Source organism: Eupeodes corollae, chromosome 3 (genome assembly GCF_945859685.1).
Source record: "Eupeodes corollae chromosome 3, idEupCoro1.1, whole genome shotgun sequence".
In the NCBI taxonomy this organism is placed as follows: Eukaryota; Metazoa; Arthropoda; class Insecta; order Diptera; family Syrphidae; genus Eupeodes; species Eupeodes corollae.
In genome coordinates this window covers 21,269,217-21,292,383 of record NC_079149.1, presented here as the reverse complement: position 1 = coordinate 21,292,383, position 23,167 = coordinate 21,269,217, and the positions used below count along the sequence as shown (strand labels likewise).

At 34.6% G+C, this 23,167-nt stretch overlaps 1 protein-coding gene across 2 annotated transcripts; it reads left to right on the top strand.

The window, feature by feature from the left end:
• The first annotated feature begins 459 nt into the window (after window positions 1–459).
• Window positions 460–21,330, top strand: LOC129949321 (condensin complex subunit 3). 2 transcript variants are annotated; one of them, XM_056060711.1, is made up of 18 exons: window positions 460–967; window positions 1,049–1,225; window positions 6,972–7,439; window positions 7,515–7,663; window positions 7,734–7,934; window positions 8,017–8,254; window positions 8,331–8,654; window positions 12,914–13,045; window positions 13,117–13,313; window positions 13,373–13,500; window positions 13,586–13,750; window positions 13,813–14,189; window positions 14,251–14,358; window positions 14,433–15,410; window positions 15,478–15,600; window positions 19,363–19,437; window positions 19,504–19,588; window positions 19,649–21,330. In XM_056060711.1, the coding sequence occupies exons 1-18, from the start codon at window positions 755–757 to the stop codon at window positions 20,683–20,685; spliced, it is 5,175 nt and encodes a 1,724-aa protein (XP_055916686.1). In that variant the 5' UTR covers window positions 460–754; the 3' UTR covers window positions 20,686–21,330. The 2 variants fall into 2 exon arrangements, with proteins under 2 accessions (XP_055916686.1, XP_055916685.1); XM_056060710.1 differs by having other exon boundaries at window positions 19,504–21,330.
• Window positions 21,331–23,167: the final 1,837 nt, after the last annotated feature.

Here is a 23,167-nt window from a genome sequence, read left to right as displayed (position 1 = left end):
TGTGACACAAACAAAGGAATTGGTTCAAGGTAATGGTCAAGTTTGTGTCAAAACTATAAGTCAATAGTACTCACTTTAGAAACCAAAAATATATTTTCTCTATGTTCGAAACTAAAAGTTGCAAGTGCGTGCCTAGCCTTAGAATTCTTTTGTCTCTTGACATTTTTCAAAATAAAATGAATGCATTAATCATTATCATGTAATTTCGAATAAAAAAAAGTCTCCTATAAAAAATGTAATCATCGAAATAATTTTGTTTCCCAACTAAATATTTGTGCACATGACTGTTGGCGTATGTTTTCTAGCCAGCATCCATTGTGTTCAAGGTGTAACCATCCGTTTGCAACCCTAGCTCAATTACTCTGCGAACCCACCCCGCTTCAAACAAACAACCAACGGAATTTTATGTCAAGCGCGTCAAATCCCAAACTGAAAGAAAAAAGAAATATCGAAACTATCAAGCGTCACCTTGTTCCTCTTGCATACTTTAATTTTTATTTGTTTCTTGTAGGATTTGACAAACAAGCAAATTTGTTTTTTTCTTTTTCGTAAAAGTTTCTTTTTTTTTAATTATTAAAGAAAATAAATACCCAATACGTGACACCTTTTAATTTAGTTAATTAGTAATTAATCACCCAAATGAACAAATAGAAGCCCAAAAGTGAAACTAAAAAAGAAAATTGTGAGCCGAAATTCAATTTCCAGTGCAGTGCGATTGCAGGCAAACGAAAATTAGAAACACACAGCGACGCAAATGAAAATGCCTCGCAAACGGAAAGTCCCAGTGCCTGCGATAATTGAGGAAGAAGAAAAAGAAAATGAATCCGAACTGGCTGAAGTGTCCAGGAATTCAACAGCAACTTCTGTTGTCCAACATGGACCGATGTATTCCATTATGGCCAATGTCCAGCTCAATGAGACCTTTCACAAGAAATATATTCGTGAGATGAGTCTGCTCTATGATAAAGTAAGTGCAAACTAGAAGGGATTTATTTTGGCTTTGTTTCTTTGGGACAGAAGTGAGAATAAAACATTGCTCTAATTTTAGATGGACCATGACGCTTTTATGTTTACATTCATCAAAATGGTCAAGTCGGCGATGGAAGGCGAAGAAACCAATGAATACGCATATACAACGCTTTTGTTTTGTGCTAAATTTGTTGCTTCCTACGATGTGGATGATACACATCCTGTTTTGGTTGATACTTGTCGGTGGTTGTTGACGGTAAGCGGGTCTTAAGCAAACTTAACTTTAACCATATAAACACTATCCCTTATTTTGTGAGATTCTAAGACAAAAAGTACAGTTGCATATAGTTTAGTGTAAAAGATTTCGATAGTTTTTTTTTTTAAACTGTGCATTAGAATGATTTGAACTTTGACCCTACTTTTTTTAATGAAATATGAAACACATCTTTAAGAGAGTAATTGGTGGGTTGAACAATCGTATGCCCCCAATGCATAATTATTATACCTTAGCTCCATCTATAGGATTGTTGTTGTTTGTGAATTTGTTTATTTTAGAAATATTTATGTGTATGGGAATGTGTTAGATGCATGAGTAGGTCGGACTGTAAAATGTTGTAGGCCTTATGAGAAATGTTGCGTTTTCTAAAACGTCATAACAATACCAAGAAAAGGTGTAAAAAAATATTTCTTTATTGAAGGGAAGGAAAAAAAATTATGCATTTTCCTCCCTTCGATATAAAGCGAACTTCAAAATAGGTTGCTCTTAATATTTCCGCATTTGGTAAAATTAACTATTTTAGGTATACTTTCTGACACTTAAAGGTTTTTTATTTTCTGAAATATCTACAATCATAAGATATTTTTCAAATCAAAACGCAGTTGATTTAGCTCTAGGTTTCCCAAAATACTCTAATGCTCCACTAAAACATTAGAAAAAATATAAAAATTCTAAGACGGATTAGTAACTAGTTAATTTTGGGGTTCTGATCTTGTAATTTTGATCGCAGCTGTCGGATTTGAAATTCAGGGACAAATATTTTTTATTCCATCTTACTCGTATAAATTTACATACAATACCACGAAGACTAACGAAAGTGACGATTGAAATAAAAACAGTTCAATTCATGCAAACATTTAAACGTAGTTCAGTGGACTTCATTAGCAGTTGCTTTTAATACGTGAGTTTTTCTTTGTTTTGTTTTTATATAAAAATCAGTTAAAAGGAAGTACCACGAATCATATTTGAATTTTGGATTTGCTGAGAAAAAATGATAACAAACCTTAATGCGTAATTTGCAGTGTAATGTTTCCAGCAAAAATGAAACACTGCAGGGATTCATCCAGATTGCAAAAGCAAACCGACTGATTTCTTCAAAAGAAAGTATTGTGAACTTACTACATCTCAAACTATTATAACTTATCACTTAAAGACAGTAAACGAAAATCCGTTGATGGCCTCCTTCTGGGTAAGTTTCCGAATAGCCCAACTGGTGAAGTTCATACCATTGCTGAAAACATTAAGCCATGTGTTAAAGACATTGTTGAATGTTTGTTGGGTGAAAAGGCCAAACAAATTTTACACCGTTCTTTTGTCAAATACTAACACAATATCAAGACTAATCAGAGACTTAGCGGAAAATGTGAAAGCTACTTTAGTTTTATGAATAAAAAGTCACAAAATTTGAGCTGCAAATGGATGAATCAACGGATGTTGCCGGGTTGGCTATTTTTATGGTATTTGTGAGCTACCAATATCTACATTCCTTTCAAGAAGGTCTGCTCTTCTGCCAGCTGTTGGAAACTTATGTCAGCAGGTGCTGACATTTTTAATTTGATTGAAGAATTAACTGCGTGGATTTTAGCACGGCGGTGCCAAGCCCATGACTGTAAAAGCTACCGGTGCAGTCGCAAGAATAAAGCAAATTGTTAAAGGATGCACCAGTAGCCATTGTATTCTACATCACCATGCCCTCGCAATGAAAAAAATTACGGTCTCTCTTAAGGAGTTGAACGAAAGCGTGAAAATAATCAATTTTCTTAAATCTAGTCCAAAAAATACAAACCTTTTTAAAGTATTGTGCGATGACATGGGTAGTCTACATACGTCTTTACTTCTTCACGTGAAAGTAAGGTAGGTTTCTCGCGGAAAAACCATCAATAAACTTATATAAATTTAAAGAGAGTTAATTTTCATGAAATTATTTCTAGTTTCGACGTTAGTTACACTGGTTAACAAGGTTTCAGAACTGTCAATCGAAGGTTATTCGCCTTAGCAAAAAACGTAATTTTTTTGAGGAAATGTAAATTTAATATTCAGTTCAAATATTTTCTGTATCTCATGAAATTTTTGAAAATCCTTATTTCTCCATAATACTGAAGAAAAAACACTAAACTATTTGTGTTAGAATGGTTTTTAGCCAAAAGATGCAAAAACGCATGAAAACCATATTTGTTGTCATTACAAATATTATTTAAAGCTGGTATGGTACTTTTTAGTACCCGTGGCGTGATGGTTAGTGCGTAGGACTTCCATGCTAAAGATCTTGGCTTCAATCCATGTCTGTGCCATCTAAAGTTTTTTTTAGGGGTATTGGCTCTTTGCGAGGAGCCTCCAAGAGTAATTCTTTTCATGAAAATGCTCTCTTAAATTAGCTGTTCGGATAACGCTTAAAACTGTTGTTCCTACCCATCCCTGGCAACATTGCTCGCATATAGCAATTGTTAAGAGTTGTAAGTCACTAGGCCCCAGTTCTCAATGGACTGTTGCGCGGCTAATTTATTTGATTTTGTGTTAATTTGAACACAGTTGAATTGAAATTAGGATTTGAAATCAGCATTTAAAATTCTAAATCGTACTTTTTCCAAACCACGAACACATATGATTCAAGGTATTTCATAAGTTAAAAACTAAAAACAGAAACAAAGAGTCATATGCTAAAAGATGAGAAATTTCTCAGAGTCAGAGTTGACGAGCTTAAACTCGCATGTGAGATCGATCGAGCAGACTCGGACTCAGTTTCATATGCAAAAAAATGAGTTCACTCTTTACAGTTCTGACTCAGTGATGTGAGAAGGATCTCAAAGCTCTTTGTATGCACTTGCACTAGTTAAAGCAGTAGTTTCTGTGCGGTCAGTCAAGTCAAGAAAGAAAAATGTCTTCTGAAAGCGAAAATGAAAGTGTAATTATAAACAATAATACTGACCATCTTAGTGAATTTCTAGTAACTGAAATTTAATAAAGTTTTAGTGGAGAAGTCGTGGTTACCAGTTTTAAAGACAAGAAAAAGGGATGCTATACTTAAAATCATAGAATCATTTGAAAACAAATTATGCGACGACACAAGTGAAAACAAATATTACTAAAAGAGTATCAAATATGAAGTCCCGCTTAAAAAGCAAAATAGCTTTTAAAAAAAACTGAAAATAGGAAAATAATTCTTAAGGACTGGGGAAAAAATTGCTTATATCTCACATAGCCTGTACATTTATTGAGTAGTATCCTTTCCGGTTGACGTACTCGTTGTGATAGAGTGTTTTCCTTATACGTACATGTGTACAATTAAGAGCATCAATGGCTTAAGGAAACTCATACTTACTGCTCCATAACCTTTGCGCTTCTTCTATTTCTTCAGAAGTGTGTGGGAATATGATGCAATCAGTTCCACGGCTTGCAATTTTTATTGCGACTTGCTGTACCACCCTAGATATCGTTGATTGATTGACACCAATGTCTTCAACAACACCGCTTTGAAATCCAGGATCTCCTACATAACGCAGAAAAACCCTCATTTATTCTTGATGAGTCAAAGCACCAATGCGTGTTTCCAGGGTTGAGTCCAAAAACTCATCTGTCAATCTATACAATTTTCAAAAACCTTCACCAATTGGACATCTTCTTTTTTTATAAACACAGTTTGTATCAAAATTATTCAGAAACTCATCCATTTTGATAGTTGTAAGAGAATCCCCATCCTCAACAATTTGTGAGATGATTTCATGCAATCGAGCGTTTGCTCATCTTTTTGCATATCAACACTAGAACTTTCTCACATAGAATTTTCATCGAGAGATAGATCTCAACACTTTGAGTTCGAACTCACAGCTTGAGAAAGTTCTCAGAAAAGTGAGTAAAAAGCTTGAACTCTTTTTGCATCTGACCCAAAGACCCAACTAGCTCAGAAGATGAATATTTATTATTTGTAAAAACATCAAAGATTATAGATAAAAAAGAAACAATTCAGTTTTTATTTTTCGATAAAAAGTTGTGAAAAAAATTCCTATATTTTTGTTTAGAAACATTTATTTGAGTAATACTTTCAAAAATAGGCCGTAAATTTCATTGCTCTGCGAAAAAAAAGCAGAATTATTTTATATCCTCAATCAAAAAAAAAAAATATTCGTCACAAATAATATAAACTCTGAAGATTTTTTAAGACATAAAGCAGTTGCGGATAAAGCGATAAATGTTTTAAATAAAGTCAATAGTAGGAAGCTTCATGGGGGAATAAACAGTCTTTTTGGCATAAAGTGCGTCCATTGGTGGAGATTAATGACTGAAAGGATACATTATTTATATACTGAAGAACACTATGGAACCATTTTCATGTCCAATAGTAGGATATGATATTTTTGCATGGTAATGACCACAAACAGGCAAACAAATTACGTACAAAATCGAGTTTCGGGTGAAAAAATTGATGTTATCAACTTGCCAGCCTAAAGTCGCGATCTTTGACCTATAGAACGCTTATGGAACAATGTTGAAATTAAAATTGGGCAGATAAAATTCAAACCATCTTTGGGCCGGAAACTTGGTACTCTATTCCACAAAGTTCATACTAAGATTTTAAGATTTTAGTTAAAAGTTATACAAATTATGTGCTAAGCTACTTTCATAGTCGATAAATTGAGTACTAACTTGGTAGTAATAAAATTTGTAAATTTTGAGAATTCTTCGCTTAGAAATTATTTCTTTATAATGATGGCGTATGTGCTCCTTCTTTGTCCGCAATAAATCTACTTCAATTTATGACCTGAAAAAAATCATAAATTAAGTGTTCTTAAGAAAATTTTTAATCCACCTATTATTTTAACACTTGCCCAAAAAATGTCTAGTTTTGGGTGTAAGAAAAAGCTTATGAACTTCAATTAACTTAGTTCAATAGCCGTATACGATATCGTCATAGGTTTTTAAACATGGATTTAGGGCTAAGTCAGAAACTAAGGTGGCCCAACAATTTAGAATTCTTTAAAAGCTTTGTTTGCCGCAAGTCTTTAATAAAAGAGAAAAACCAACAAAATATATGGAATACTTTTTTATCATGAAAACGCAAAACAGTCGAAAGAAATCAAATTTTTGAAGTCTCTGACGATTGAATTGATTGAATAAAATTTGTGGAGAACGATTTTCGACGCATGAAGAAAATATAATTATGTTTTAGAGGTGGTGAATACGGCATTCTTGGAACAGCTCTTGATGCTTACATTCTCACTTTTTTCTTTATCATTAAAAGACTTTTGACACCATAAAAATGATATCATTCTCATTTTTTCAAAAAAGTCTTGTCCGTTTTTTGTTGTTAAACTTATTTTTTTCAAAACTCTCTTATAGGCGCAGACTGTTTTTTTTTTACAAGTTGACTGTCTACATACAATAGAGTTCCACAGGGTTCAATTTCAGGTCCAATACTTGCTTCATTTTTTGTCAAACCTTTTCCCAATGAACTTAAATATCTTTCCTCAATTAGAATTATTTCTTATGGGTGCAAAATGTTGTGTTATCTTATATTGACTTTCATGGGGTGGTTTTATAAATGTCGGGAATACAACCGTGTTTCTACTTAGTTGGATTAATGAATACACCAATTATTCAATGTTTAAGTATTCGATTTGAAATTATTGCTACTCTAAGCACCTTTCTTATTACTTTATTATATAAAATCACTTAGCCTTGTTGACAAGAGTTCCCCCTTTTTAATCCTATCGATCATCTTATTTTCCAGACAATAAGTCAAAATCCTCACATTCGATTTCGTTTGTGTCAGTTCGTAAATATGATTCTCAATGCATTGGGTCTTGAAGCAGCCCTCGATGACGCCATTTGTGATGGCATTATGGAGTATATGTTAAGGCGGCTGCGGGACATAAATCCCAATGTACGGGTTCAAGCAATATTGGCATTGCAACGTCTGCAAAATCCAGACAATCCAGATGATGTTGTGCTTCGTGTTTATCAATTTCATTTATGCTCGGATCCATCGCCGAGAGTTCGTCAGGCTGTGGTGACGTCTATGGGAAGGAATTACAGTACTATTCCTTACATTTTGGATCGTTTGTGGGATATTGATGAGAAAGTGCGACGTCACACATATCTGCACATGAGTGGATACCCGGTTAAGGCTTATAAGGTATCCCAGCGTTTGCAGTTACTCGAACAGGGTCTCAACGATCGATCAGAAATGGTTAAGAAAGTAAGTATATCCCTAAGAGCTATCCCATTAGATCGAAACTCTTTCTATGTTTATGCTAAATGTGTCTATTTGCAGGTTGTAACATCAATTATGTTGCCTCAATGGTTGGAGTCCTATAATAAGAACTTCATTTTATTCGTTTCTGCTTTAAAGCTTGATGCCAGCGAAGCAGAAGTTGAGAGATTTCTTAAAATAGCAAAAGTTGCTTTATTTGAAATCTTTAAGTAAGTATTAATTTATTTTTCAAACCCATGTTATGGTTTTTATGATTTTAATGAAATTTTCGTATTGTAGAAGACAAAAAACAGAAGATCTTGTGAATTGTGTACCTCTTGAAGAGGATGGCGAATTTCATAAGTGTATTCCACACGATAAACTATCAATAGAAGTTACATTATACTGGCAGTGCCTTATTGAACATTTATCAAATACAATGGATGATGAATTGGAATCCATAATTCCTGAATTGAGTACATTTTGTTCATATGTTTTGAAGTAAGTATTAAAACTTTCACAAAAGAACACATCTGTCAAAAAGACTTTACCCTAAATCATTAAATTGTTTCTTTTAATTTAGATTTTGTGAGGTTCAAAAATCGGCAACAGATAAATTTATGAAAATGGAATTTCAATATGTCCTCCTGTCGTTGCTAGAGATTCTCTATCTCTACGATTTGGGTGATGAAATCGGTCGAGAGAATCTCAAAAAATTAATTACAACAGTTTTAAAAACCAATGATCTCGAAGAAAAATTAGTTGAAGTCATTGTTAAGTGTACTGAAAATTTAATAACCGACCAAAATTCACGATTACAGGTAATTTAACAAAAAATAAAGAAGAAAACCTTTAAAAATAATTTGTACTATATTTTTGTATTTTATTTTGTTACAGTTCTTTGTTGAAATAATCGAAGAAATCACCCACACATCGTCATTTAAAAATGATACACTTATAAATGATCGTATTCTTATTGATGAATTACTGGAAAAACATTCCGATAAGGATCTTAAATTAAAATTATCCTCGTTGAAAGTTAAAATCTTAGATCTCGAAGAACAAGAAATGAATTTTGTTGAAATGAAAGATTATGTTCAAGCACAACGTATAACCGAGGAGAAAAATGCCTACACCGAGGAATATACGAATTTATTGAAGCCATTGTTGGATAAACATTCAACTGATGTTTCTGGGGAAAGCAGAGGCCAAACAAGTTCGGTAAGTTTTACTTTTTAAATGAGATGAACCTCGTCTTAGGATAGAAAAAAAAACTTATTTTCAAAAAATGTTGCATTAACTTTAAGCCTTATTCTATAATTGTTATTTCAAACTAACATTTTGTTCAAGTCTTTTCAAAACAAATACCACAACAAGCCCTCTTTTAACCCGACTTAAGCGAGTATCTTCTAACCTAGAACGTTCTTCAACTCTTTCACTTCCAACTATAGAAACTTCAAATACTCTCGTACCTTAAATAATGTCTAGACTTGCTTCAAGATTTAGGGAGCCGATATAGAGGGTGGTTAAATTTGAATGGCCGATGTTTATTTTGAATAAAACACAAGTTATTTAGGAAATAAGTGTCAATTTCTTTTAATTATGATAATATTGGTATGGTTCTATGGAACAAAATATCCGCCGAATTTTGGACGCAGCGGCGGCGGCACAACTCTATCCGATGGTCCAAATTTTCGATGAAGCTGTGGCATAATAGAGGTTTTATGCCATTAATGTGTCGAATCATCTTATCCTTTTAAATAACCCCAAATGTATTCGACACCACGTAAGGTAACACTGCAATTTAATTTGTTGCGCAAAAAGCCATCGATTCGTTAGCTGAGTGGCAAGTGACACCGTCCTGTTTAAACCACATATCATCCACATCCATGTCTTCGAATTCGGACCAAAAAAAGTTGCTAATCATCTCAATGAATGCAATTCACAGAAACTACGTGACCGGCCTAATTTTGGATAAAATACGGCCCATAAACCGCACCAAACAGTTACTGGTATTCCGACAATCACTCGTCAAAATGCGGCAATTCTGGTAATTGACGAATCTTCCGAGTTGAAAATGTGTCTCATCACTGAAAAAGGGTTTCTTCAAAAATTCATCATCCACTGTTGCTATTTCTTCAAACCATTAATGACGGTTGAAATGGCCAATAGGCTTTAGTTCTTTAATCAATCACACCTTGTAAGCGCGTAAATGCAAGTCTTTAAAATATAAAAATAAAAACATATTCCGTTTGTGTCTGAACCTAAATGGAGCGGTGCAAAAAGGTCCTGCCAATAGTTCCCGCCTGGCATTCAGATATGGACATTAAAATAGAAACACCAAACAGAGTTTTAAAAAATCAATTTTGTATTGACTTAAAAAGTTTTTTTTTTCAAGTTTAGTCTTCATTTTTTTATTTTTTATTCCAAACTAAAATTACCCAATATTTGTAGTACAATTATAACATAAAATATTTTAAATTCAAAATTGTATAAAAAAGGAGGAAATTTCGTTTATATTAAAATAGATACAAATATCTAAACAAATTAAATTAAATGCAAAGCTATTCTCGATTTAAAAATTATTTTAAAAGCTCGTAGCCTGGCCCTTAGCTTTAATTACAGTGTGACATCTGTTGGACATTGAGTCAAATAATCGGCGACATCTGTTAATTGAAATATTGTACCACTCCTGTTGAACCATCCTACACACTTCGGCTTTATTTTTGTTAAATGTTTCCCAATTGCACATTTTCAATCTACCCCAAAATGTTCTATGGGATTTAAGTCACGCAATTGGGATGGCCACTCCAATAGTCTGATTTTGTGGTCCTTAAAATACTTTTGAGCTGATTTGGATGTGTGCTTAGGGTCGTTGTCCTGATGTGGAACACATTTGAGAAGGTTCTCGTCCGCATAAGGCAGCATCATATCCTTAATGATATTTACCTTCATATTTTAATCCATTTTACCCTCAACCAAAGTATGATACTGCTGCCACCATTCTTTACCATTTTCTGAATGTATTTGGGATTCAGTTTTTTCAAATTAAGCCTTCTAACGTTTTGTCTGCCATCGTTTCCGAACAATTTTATCTTTGTTTAGTCGATCCACAAAACATTCCTCTACTTTTTGCCTCCTTGTAGATCTCTCCAATCAAAATTATCGTGGGCGAATTAATACCGCGTTGTTATATTTTGTTTTCCTTAGAAAGGGCACCATAGTTGTGATCCTTCTGAGCAAGTTAGCTTCAACAAGTTTTCTACGGACAGTTCTGGAAGTTATTGGAAGCTGTAGTTTGTAAGTTTTTTTTTTTGAGGTGCAAATTATCTGTCAGTCTTCTCTATAAGTTGTTTTTCCCTCTGTTTTTTAGCTCTTAGTGGTCAAATTTCTTTTGCAATCAACTTGAGAGATCTGCTCATTATTCTTGCTATTTCCCTCTAAGATTATCCCTCACTTCGTAAAACTAAAATGACAGCTTTCGCTTCTAAGGAACATTGCTTTCCGCGACTCATATTTTCCTTAGAATTAATTGTAATATTATTAAAATAATTTGAATTTAATTCCTAAAGTGAACTTATTGTTTTATAAAAACAAAAAAAAATATTAAAAACTAATATTTTTGATACTAGTTAAATATTAAAGTCTGCAATGTGTTTCTATTTTAATGTCCACCAAAAACACAGTATTATCTAAGGAACGGTTTATCTCCAAACAATCAACAAGCAAAAAAAAAAATAAAACACATGTTATTTAGCATAAAAAGTTTAATTTCTTTTGATAACGGGTTAAACTACTTCTAACGCATGTTGTTGTTTTAATTTGGTTTTACTCTTAGCAACTGTCTCTGTGTCTATTTTGTATATGTCCATGTCTGTATATGTACATCAATTTCCATGAAGGCTTCAATATTTCTCCAGCTACAGTCACTAAGGAAATAGGCCCATATCATAGGGAAGGATAAGTCGTTCGAACCCAAAATCTTATGCCTCCCACATCAGCTCTAAACCAGTTTCCTCAAAAGTACTCGCAACACCCTAAAACAGTGTTTTTCAACCTTTTACATGAAACGGACCCACGAAACGGATCACGAAAAAATATTTCGCGACCTCCCAATCCATTGCTTTTTTTCCGTACCGTCGAACTTCGCTAGATCGAACTTGGATAACTCGAATTTTGTTTAATTAAAATAATGTGGCAACGTCTTAAAAGCTTTTATTTCATTCACTTTACTTTTGACATCTCGAACTTTTTTGCTTGTATACAAATCTTCAAGGGCGGGATGAAAATGTCATTACTGCTAAAGACTAAATTCATGACTTTACAAACAAAATTGAATTTTGGTCAGCGTCTCTTAATCAAAACCACTTGGATTCATTTTCCTCGACATAATCTTTTGTTGAAGAAGTCGAATGTGAAATAAACATCAAGGAATTTATACTTGGTATGAAAATGGTGTTAGAAAAGTTGAAAGAAAAAATGTGTCTTTACTTCTCAATGAAAGAGATATCGAAGAATATTGGGCCAAGGTGGATCTTTAATCCGTTTTTAAATGCAGCTGTAAATGAGGCTAAATTGGCAATTAGGCTCAAGGAAAATCTACTGGATCTATCTGCCGATGGAATGCTGCAATTGAATTTGGATACCTTTTGGATAAAAAGGAATTTAGAATATCCTGTATTAACATTAGAGGCTTTGAAGTGTTTGACTGCATTTGCCACCTCGTACCTGTGCAAGTTGAAATTTGCATCAAAGGCCCAAATTAAAAGTAAAGAAAGAAATCGCTTCAATTTTAAAAACGATTTAATACTCAATGTAGCAAAAACCGATCCACGTTGGGAGAAATTGATTTCTGATAAACAAGCGCAACCCTCGCATTAAGAATAACTTTTTGTTAATTTGATACAAATGTTTAAGATGGATTATATCTCATAGGTTATTTTTATTTTTTGTTTATTTGACACAAATTAATATTTCCTTAATTATCAATTTCCTTAATAAACCTTTTTTAACTGTATTGGTTTGTTTAACTGCAGTATTTTCTCAACCTTTTGGAATTACTCGTAAGAATTTTCGCGACCCCTCTAAATAGCCTTCGGGACCTCTAGGGGGTTGCGACCCACACGTTGAAAAACACTGCCCTAAAACATAACTACCCTAACCACATTTGTCTGTCTCTACGATATTCACTGACAATGTTCTTTTGCACCAGCTTTAGGCAGGGTCCATAGACTTACAATTCATACTAATCCACGTAACATCATATATGCTTCTCTCGTTCGCCTTACCACTGAACAAATTAGGGCCTCAACGAACATTATAACTTTGACTTGTCAGTGCTTTCTTCCTAAGAAACTATTTGCAACTTTCTTTAAAACCCCTTAATCTCCCCAATTAAAAACATAGGCTTAAATCTAGATTTAAGTTTGGTTTTGTCGATACCTTGATAAAATGTTTAAAATGCTTGTATTTTTCTTTAGCTCTCATCGTGCTTTCAACGAACGAAAAAAGTCACATCTGAGACGATAATTAAAAGCCTTCAGATAGCGTTTTATATGGTCGTGTCGAAAAATGTCAGAACTTTGACTCCAAACGTCTGTAAGCTGTATCATGTAAGTCCAAAAAAAAAACAAAAAACAAAACATTCTATTTGCATATTAATTAAATCCTAACCAACTTTTAGGAGTTTATTGGTCGTCATATTGCTTCCAATCAAATAGCTATCAGAGATTGGGCCCTAAAATGTGGGACAGCCTATAGTATGCTCTACGAGGCTCTGGCAAAAGAAATCTATGAAGTTCTCTATGCTCAATTCTTCAAGAATCACAATATTCGCATATGGAAGACTTCCATTACTTGTATATTTGAGCTTCTTGATCGGTAAGCTTGTTCTCTTTAATTTCTGTATTACTTTTATACAGTTTCGAGTTTTTTTTAAGGTATGGCTGTTCGAGTTTCAATGTTGAAGAGCGTCAGAATAAGAGTAAACGTAACGGTAGACAACTGTACAATACACTCGAGTTTCTTGATGCTGACGATGACAGCAGCGTGTGGTCATCAGGACAAGGTAAACTTTTAAAAGCTTTTCTAACTTCGAATCATTTTTTTCATAACACACAATTTTTCTTTTCTCTTTCTGTTTGTTTCAAAAGCTGTGGATATAATATTTATGATGTCGCATTTTCTTGATACTTGCGATGATGTTTGTATTATTAGTGCAATTGTTAACGGCTTTTGCCGTCTAGTTCTTCACGATCATATCAAGAATTCAGAAATCCTGGAGAAGCTACTGCTGCGTTATTTTAATCCATCGACTGGTAAGACACTAACATCAATTCAAGTCAAGTGAATTTGGTATCAATCAACTTTTTTTTTAAAGATGCTGAAATAAATCAAATTCTCGGAGTATTCCTTGAGAATCTGATACAACGTAAGAAACAAGATTATCTCCATCCGTGCCTTTTACCAACGGTCTCCCAAGTTATCGGCGCACCCTACGAGAGTCCTCTGCATGAAATTAAACCCGAAACGGTGTTGCGTTTTGTTATCGATGCTACGCGACCTGAATTTTGTTCACCAGGAGCGAATATTCACAATAAATTGGCACTTTCATTTTTGCAAGAAATGCAAAACAATATCGCCAATAAGGATTTGTGTAAGATCCTGTCGAAGGAACTGTTGACATTGGAAATGGTTGTGCAGGATGATCTAACATTAAAGGATCAACTTAAAGGCATAGCCGAAAAGTTGATAAATGTAAGTTTCTCTTAAATACATTTTAGGAATGTTTTCATTTTGTTTATTGAAATTTTTTCAGTGTGAATTTGATTCAAAAACCTTGAAGAATGTAATTGATTTTAAGGACTTGCTAGATGGTAAATTTAATCCTCCTTTAATGCCAACAAATCCCGATGGTTCTGATGATGTAAGTAAACCATAACCCATTTTCTGTGTTTCTTAACATTTGATACTTACTTAAAAATATGTGTTCTTTTCTAGGATGATAAAACGGATGATGAAATCGGCAGTGGTGCTACAACGGAGAAGGAATTTGAAAAAGTTACATCAAATGAAACTGCTTCAAATCGTCTCTTACCAGTTTTGGAAGAAGACGAAACTATTCCGTCAAATTCGACAATTGCCACTGAAGAAATTAGTAGTGCTCAAATAGAAAATAATAATTCTGTGGATAAGGAGAAGACCTTAGAGAATGAAAATTCAAAAGAAACAGAGAAAGAGAAGACAACATCTGAGAATTCGAAATCACAAGAGAAACGGAAATCTAATGAGGGGAAGAAAACAACGCCTGAGAAAAAGAAAAGTCCCGAAAAGAAGGCCGCTAAGTCGAATAGGAAACAAACTAGATCAGCAAAGCAACAGGCTGAAAAGGAGAAGAATGCAGAGACATCCCCCCAACGTCCTGTTCCTGTCAGTGAACCACTTCCGCCTCCAACTCCAAAACAAACGGTGGTGGAACTTAATGCAACTCCTCAACGTGCTGTTCCTGTCGCTGAATTGATTCCCCCATCAACTCCTGCTGCAGTAGACATCAGCCAATCTTCCATGACCACGCCTGCTAATTCTATTCGAGCAATAACCACGCCAACAACCTTTGGCCGAGAGAACTCAACTGGATTGAGATATTTACGCAAATCAATGAACTCTGCGCGTCAGAACACACATCCAGAAGATGCGCCGTCTCCTAAAATTCGCATCGAGGCTCGTATTGACACAGTTATGTCACCACAAAAACCACTGACCCCCGTTCAAGTGGTGCGAACAACAAGGCAAAAGCTTCGTGCCCTCGCAAATCCTTCGAATTCCCCAACAGAAGTTGAAGAAACATCAACAAGAAAACGAGAACAATCAGCTAAAAATAAAAAGAAGCCAACTGTTACCTCGACGCGTAAGACACCTAGACGCCAGCCACAAAAAGAAAAAGAACCATCGCCAACAACAGCAGCAACTGCAAGAGATGTAAGTTTTTAATTGAAGAAAATATATTATTTCTTTTTGAATTCAATTTTGTGTTGGTTATTTTTAGAGCGACGAATGTGAAGAGATTCCCCCCTCACCTACATCGTCTACAATTAACGAAGGAACGTCTGAAGGAAGAGGTTCTACAGCAAGAAGATTTAATCGAACACTTCGTTTTGATAATATCAAAGTGAGTACCATGAGTCGAAATTTTAAGTTGTAAGTTTAAAGTTAAAACTAAGCTCATTTTAAAAACACAACAATTCAAAACCACTGTAATCATTTCGAATATATTTGAACGTTTTGTAATTATTACATTTTTTTATCAAACAAATTAAACAATTGAACAATTTTTATAAAACAGTAAATTCACATAAAGTTGTAAATAATAATCCATCCAATATAACGCTTACTCGACGTAAACGTTTTAATAAACATACATTTTGTAGTTAAAAATTATAATTGTGTGTTATCCTTTAGTAAAAATGAAATGGCTTATGATTGGTAGCTTATATTTAAGTAAGACAAAAATAATTGGGCACATAAACCAAAAAATACTGATTTCTGAGCTGAAAAGATCTCTAATGTTTTAAAACCCTAAGTTGCAAGAAAAAGGTTTGCAGAATATTAAATACTTCTCGGGACATACTTCATTAAATAAGCATATAAGAAAGCACGAAATCGCCTTTGTTATTTAATTGAACAGGCCAATAAATAGACTTTTTATTATATGAAGAAAAATTAGTTTCATCAACACAATCCTTTGGAGATTTCAGGTAAGAAGTTTAATACAAATTCTGGCAATTGTTTTTTGATAAAACTTGAAAAGTTATCTCTCCAACAAAATAAGAATAAAAGTAGTCTTCACGAGCATTTAGGTTTACTAGTTTACAGCGCACAGACACTCCAAACGGTGGACAGTATCAACATTTGCCAAACTGTAGACCAGAATAGATATTTTTTTCTCTGTGGGTTTCTTGAGACCCAAGTGTAAAAACCCGACAGTTTTTTTTTTAATTTAAATTCCTGTACAAAAATTTGTCTTCAATGTACTTCTTTTCCCGTAAAATGTGTGAGATTTGTATTTTAGTATCACAATAGAAAATTGTATTTTTAAAGTCACGGATTGTTGAATGTCTAGTCATTTTAAAGAGAAAGGAATTTTTAAGCACTTATTTTCAATCGCCAATATTGAGTTGTCAGTTTCAGCTCCCGCTAAATCGTTCGAGCTCAGTTCGCTTTCGTTCATATTTCAACACCGATTCCGACGTATTAGAAATGGTTTAAATTAAAAAATTCGGCCTAATCAAAAAGCTTGAGTTATATATTACTATAAGATAGTTTGTTGTCCGAATTGGAACAGATGCTGATGGTCGATGGAAGACATTAGAAAGAAATAAAGGTTTACATGTACCTTTTATAAGGTTGGTTCCTCACTTTAAATCTCCACAGGACTCTGAAAACTCGTAAATAAAAAACAGATAAATTGATAAGGCAGTTGGTAAAATCTGTCATCTTTTGCTCTTACCTAAAATGCCTGCTTTAAGTGTCGGCGATCTCGTTTACGTTTAATTACAAATTTTCTTCCTCTGCCCTTTCCTCTTTTCCTGCCTGTAACTTCTAAAAACACAAACTTTTTTTGTATTTTTAGAAACAATTAAGAATTGTGTCCCTCCTTCTGATCTGCGGCCAAAACTTAAGCATAACTCCCATCTCTGGGCTGGTGCTCCAGCAACTTATTTAAGCCTGTTGGGCAGAATTCAAATAAGACCTTGTAATCAGTCAATGGCGCTACTTGACACCATCGCAAAATGTCTGCTTCTGTGCTCTAATAAAAAAGCTAGCTTTATTCTTGTAATTAGTGTAAAAATATAGTTTTCCGTCGGCTTTTTTGGTCGCTGTAGTTTTTGCAATGAAACAATTAAGTTACATTAACTTTCCCAACGACAGTACCCGTAGCATGATGGTTAGTGCGTTGGACTGTCGTGCAAGGGGTCTTGGATTCAATCCCTGCCTATGCCACCTTAATAAAAAAGAAAATAATAATTTTCGCGGGTACTGCCTCTTGCGAGGAATTGACAAATCCTTCAAGAGTAATTCTTGTCATGAAAAAGTGCTTTCTCAAACTAGCCGTTCGGATTCGGCCTTAAATTGTAGGTCCCTTCCATTCCTGACAACAGTACTCGCACACAGGAATGGTTGAGAGTTGTAAGTCACTAGGCCCTGGTTCACAACGGACTGTTGCGCCACCCCATTTGATTTTGAACTTTCCCAACGTATCGGCAGGGATTGCTGCCTTCTTCAGGGGTTTACTCACTCAAGAAAAATAGGAAACAAAATTAATATTAATTATATTAATAAATATAAATTAAAAATAAAAATATAAATATAATTAGCACTTTGGAGAATGAAGTTAAGTCTAAATTAAATAAAGCACAAATTACATTAAAGAAGAAAGAAGAGAACACAAATGTTTTGTGCGTCTTGTTTTCGGTTCATGTTGTTTTTGTTATTGAGAATATGTAATGTTCCTCTGTCTGTAGAACTTCCACGCCTTCAAAGTTTGGAGAATGAACGCTTACAATGCTGTGACTGGCCAGGGCTGTCTTCTCAGAATTGTTTTGTTTTATGTCGGACTTATGATTCAAGATGCGTTGTCTAAGAAGTTTTTTCGTGGTCCCAATATAACAAAAGTTGCACGGTTCATTTGATTTACCATTCCAATTAATTTAGTAGATAACATCTGTTTGTTTATCCTTATCAGGTTTTGTCTTGAGTTTAATAAAACATTGGTCAAGTGTTTTGTTTAATTTTGAAAGTAAGGCAAACCTCTGTCAAATTTTTGGAGTTTTTGAAGTTGTCGAATAAAGTTTTGACGTAAACCCTGGCTTTGTGGTTGGTTCTAACGGGTTCATCGATATTTTCTCGTGGAATTTGCATTTTGTGTTTTAAAAGGAGACTTTGAATTATGGTAGAAGGATAAACATTATCACTTAAGATTTTGATGACTTTTTTCTCGTTGGCGACGTGGAATCGTACATCACTTATTTTGCAGTATTGACGATAACTTTCAACGCAACTTAGACCGTATTGTAAAGTATAGAGATTCGTTCTATCTTTTCCTGTCATTGCATTGTTCAAGAATTCAAATCTAATGTACACCGACATCCCCTTTTTAACTCATCCCTTTTTTCCTAATACTCACTTTTTGGCATAATAAAGATTGAAAGTACTTCTCCAGTAAGCTGTTTTGATTCGGCATAAAAACTTTAGGTCTGGTACGCCACCAATTTCTACTATTGCAATTGAAACAGATGCTTATGGAAGATATCAGCAGAACTAAAAAAAAGACACATTAACATCGCGTTCATATCAGTTTTGCTGTTGTGATACTTAAATACAAAATTGCACTAGGACTCTTAAAACTCTTAAACAAAACATTCGAACATCATCCTCTTTGGTGGTGTAGCCCAGTAATTTAAATTTGGCAAAATAAAAAGCATTATAGTTCCAGTTGTAACTTAATTATTACCACTGACTTATAGTGTACTAGTGATATAAATTTTCAGCAACTCTAAATTTTATGACAAATGCTTTGGTTAGGCGCAGAGCTACGAATCTCCTTCGATCTTTGATGACATCGAATGCTTGAGAGAGTACTTTCATCATACATACATCCTAGAAGACAAAATTCAATTCAATAATTGTTTGTCTTACATAGATTTTTTAAATCCTTCCATCTGCCGTGAGCACAATGTTTTTTTATAGATTTTTTTTTAAGTTTAATGCAATGAAAAAAAATTGAAAAACTTACTTTTTTACTCCCACACAATAAAAATAAAAATTACTGCATTAAGCAATTATAAGCCCTTTTAAAAGTTGTTTTCCATGGCAGTGTCTCATGAAAATGAGTTCAAAATTAACATGCGTATATTTAATTCTTTTTTTACAGGCACGTAAATACCCAGCAACACCTGGCTCAGTTAAAACTCGGTCCAATCGCAATAATACACCGAATGTAAGTGTGGTAAGTCATCTATTATAATTATCGATCGATCAGTGTAAAATTAAACATTCTGCTTTGTATGTAAAGACCCCAATGACACCACTAGAACCAACGGCAAGATCAACAAGAAAGCGACCGATTTCACCAAACTCTCCTAAAAGCTTAATTGAAGGTGGTAAAGAATTCGCGTCTCCTTTACGCAAACAATCAAAGACGAGTATTCATCTTTCAGGAAACGAAACAACAACAACAGCAGCACAAACAACAACAACAACATCATCATCCTCATCTACGGACACCCCCAACAACAACACTGCTAACAACACCAACTCCATCATCAACAAAGACCCCCCTAACTCATCCATCAGCAACACCACAAACAGTAACACCGGCAATGAAAAGCAACAGACGCCCATAAGAAATAAACTTCGGGCGAGGAACTCCAATGTTTCTGAAAATCCACCGGTCGAACAAATCAGAAGCACCCGGAGGACACAAAAGAAGACCAATAGCCCTTCGAGTAAAGAGAACGAACCAAAGAGTCCTTCCAAGTCTGTTTCGTCGGAATCATCAAGTGACGCGTATTCAACGTCATCGAGTGAAAGTGATGATGAAGAAGAACTAAACACGCCAAAAATCCTATCCAACAAGAGGAGATCTAATTTAAACAGCAAACAATCAGTCGCAAAGAGCATGACAAATAAGAATTTAAGCCTTGTTCGGGCCGGCGGCACAACCATATCCGCATCGGCTAGCCGCATCAATACGAGAAATTCAGCTCGAAAAAATCGCCAGAACAACATGATCATGACGCGCAAACGTTTGTCTTTGGAAAACGTTCATAGTCCAAAGTCAAGACCACCTTTGTTCGCTTCTCCCAAAACAAAATCCAACAAGAAACCATCAGGTGCAGTAACGCAACCAAAGGCTGTCGCCAGCAAGATTCCAGTGAATATAGCGCTGCGTTCGAATCGATCAAACACAAGTATAAATAAGCCGACAACTCTGGCATCGAGTGAATCCGTGCCGAGTATGAGTGCTTCCAACACAGAATCAGGAACAGATTCTGAAGAGAAATCTTCAGACAACGGCGGCGGCGGAGCTAAAAGACAATCACAATATAAACAAATAGTGCAACAGCTGCGTAATTCTTCGTCATCAGCAGCAGCAATGGCCGCCATACAAAGACCAAGGACGCTATCGAGGATCGCTAGAAGTACCACACGTACAATTGCAGCAAAGACGATGCTGCGCAAAAGAAATATTTGACGTCCACATAAACCTCTTGAAGATTTTCATTTCATTTATTACTAATTCATAAATTTTCGTTACAATTTTACTTTTCTCTTTTCTTTTTTTTTACAATTCAATGTGTTTCTTTTTTCTTTTTGATTTCATTACTTTCTGCATCCAATTTAATTTTGTTTCCTTCTTTTTTCTTTCTATTCGCATGTTGTTGAAACTAAATAAATAAATAAATTTCAGTAAAAAGGGCATTTTACACCAACAATAATAATAATTGTAATAATTAGTCGTCAAAAACAAATTTAAATGTTTAGAATACATACATTTTTATACGCCTGAAAAATGAAAAACAAAAAACAAAGTTGTTAATGTATTATAGATATATATATATATAAATAAATATAAATTATACCCCAAGCATAGGTAGTATAAATGACTTAAAGTGGTTTCTTTAACTTCTTCAATTTTTCTTTTCTCCTTTTATACCGCATTTACGATGAATACAATTTTTTAGTTTATGAGTTAAATGAATTATTATGATTAAAAAAAACAAAAAAAAAACAATTATTAAAAACATATTTTAATTCAATTTAAATTAGCCACGTTGTACATAATAATTTAATTAAAAATGTTTAGCAATAAAAAGAAATAATTAGATTTTTAAAAAAATTGTTGTTTTCATCTTTTTTTTAAACAAGAACAAATAAGTGTGGTAAGTATGAAGATTCTGAATATAAAATGTTCTAGAATTAATGGAGCGGATAGTTTGATTTTGATTTGGATTTTGGTGTGGACTACATCCTTATTTATTTTGCTTAATTCAAGCTTCATAGGTAATAAATATGATTTAAAATCATGAAAATGAAATTTTTATTTAAAATCCTCAAAAGTCACATAGCAAAGAAATAAAAATAGCTACAATTTATCTATAATTCACAGTAGTTCTATGTAGCTCATGTTATTAGAATCTCGATTTATTCGAGAAAATTATGCGTCAAGACAAGGTGTAATGGTCATCTTCTGATGAGCCCAACCATTACATCGGGGCGAAACGCATATAAGAACACCTATGCTGGTTTATTTTTATTTTCATGATTTTAAATAAAAATTTCATTTTCATGATTTTAAATCATGTTTACAAACAATTCGACTGTTAACAGTCAAACATTTCATCTTCATAGGTAACTTAGTCTAACTAAGTAACTTATAGATAAATACTAGCTGACCCGACAAACGTTGTTTTATCGTATGAATAATTTCTAAAGAATATTTGTATAGAATTCAATAATAATTGTAAGTGTGTAAGGATGTGGTGTATAAGTGGGAGAGGTCATATCAATCCCTGTATGCAACAGAGTGTACAATATATTTTGTGATCCCTTCTTTCGCCAATACAACCAAACTGGATGTTTTGCTCACTCGAGAGCATGCCACGTATGAATGTCCGTGTGAAAAACAAGAAGTGCTCAAATCTAAGCAGCAGATAGACATCCTCTGTCCTTGAGACGATAGTCATTGCAAATGCCAATCTAATTGGAAATTGAAGGCGTTTGAATTGAATTGGCGGTAATAATATATTTTCACCTCGGAATTTGCCATTTAGAATTATGGCTTCGATAAAATTTTTCATTAATTTTTTAATTACTAATCGCGTGCCGTTGCAAATCGTGGAGGGTTCAAATTACTTACTTACTTGCTTAAGGTGGTGCTACAGTCCTGTGTGAACTAGGGCCTCACCCAACAAACTTCTCCATCTAGCTCGGTTCCTAGCTAGATGTGTCCAGTTTCCCGCTCCAAGTTGGTGAGGTCACTTTTCACTTGTGCTCGCCACCTGATCCGTGGTCTTCCTCTACTGCTGTCCTGTGGGTGTGGATTCAAAGACTTTCCGGGACGCAGCATTGGTTTCCATGCTCTCTACGTGACCCAGCCATCTTAGTCGTTGGACTTTTACCCTTCTGGCTATGTCTACGTCGCTGTACAGCCCGTTCAGCTCGTCGTTCCATCTTCTCCTCCACTCCCCTTCGATGCATACAAATCAAATCAAATGGGGTGGCGCAACAGTCCGTTGTGAACCAGGGCCTAGTGACTTACAACTCTCAACCATTCCTGTGTGCGAGTACTGTTGTCAGGAATGGAAGGGACCTACAATTTTAGGCCGAACCCGAACGGCTAGTTTGAGAAAGCACTTTTTCATGACAAGAATTACTCTTGAAGGATTTGTCAATTCCTCGCAAGAGGCAGTACCCGCGAAAATTATTTTTTTAAGATTAAGGTGGCACAGGCAGGTTCAATCCCTGCCAAGACCCCTTGCATGACAGTCCAACGCACTAACCATCATGCCACGGGTACTTCGATGCATACGGGACCGTAAATTACACGAAGAACTTTTCTCTCGAACCGACCCAAGGTACTTTCATCCGCTTTTGTCAAAGTCCATGCTTCTGCACCGTATAGCAGGACGGGGATGATAACGGTCTTATAAAGCGACACTTTGGTCCCTCGAGAG

What these genes read in the sequence shown, in the direction of transcription:
- LOC129949321 (XM_056060710.1), top strand. Translation starts at nt 755, where the DNA reads ATGAAAATGCCTCGCAAACGGAAAGTCCCAGTGCCTGCGATAATTGAG. An exon ending in GATCAGAAATGGTTAAGAAA is followed by an intron (nt 7,440 to 7,514) that starts GTAAGTATATCC and finishes GTCTATTTGCAG; the next exon opens with GTTGTAACATCAATTATGTT. An exon ending in TAGCCGAAAAGTTGATAAAT is followed by an intron (nt 14,190 to 14,250) that starts GTAAGTTTCTCT and finishes AAATTTTTTCAG; the next exon opens with TGTGAATTTGATTCAAAAAC.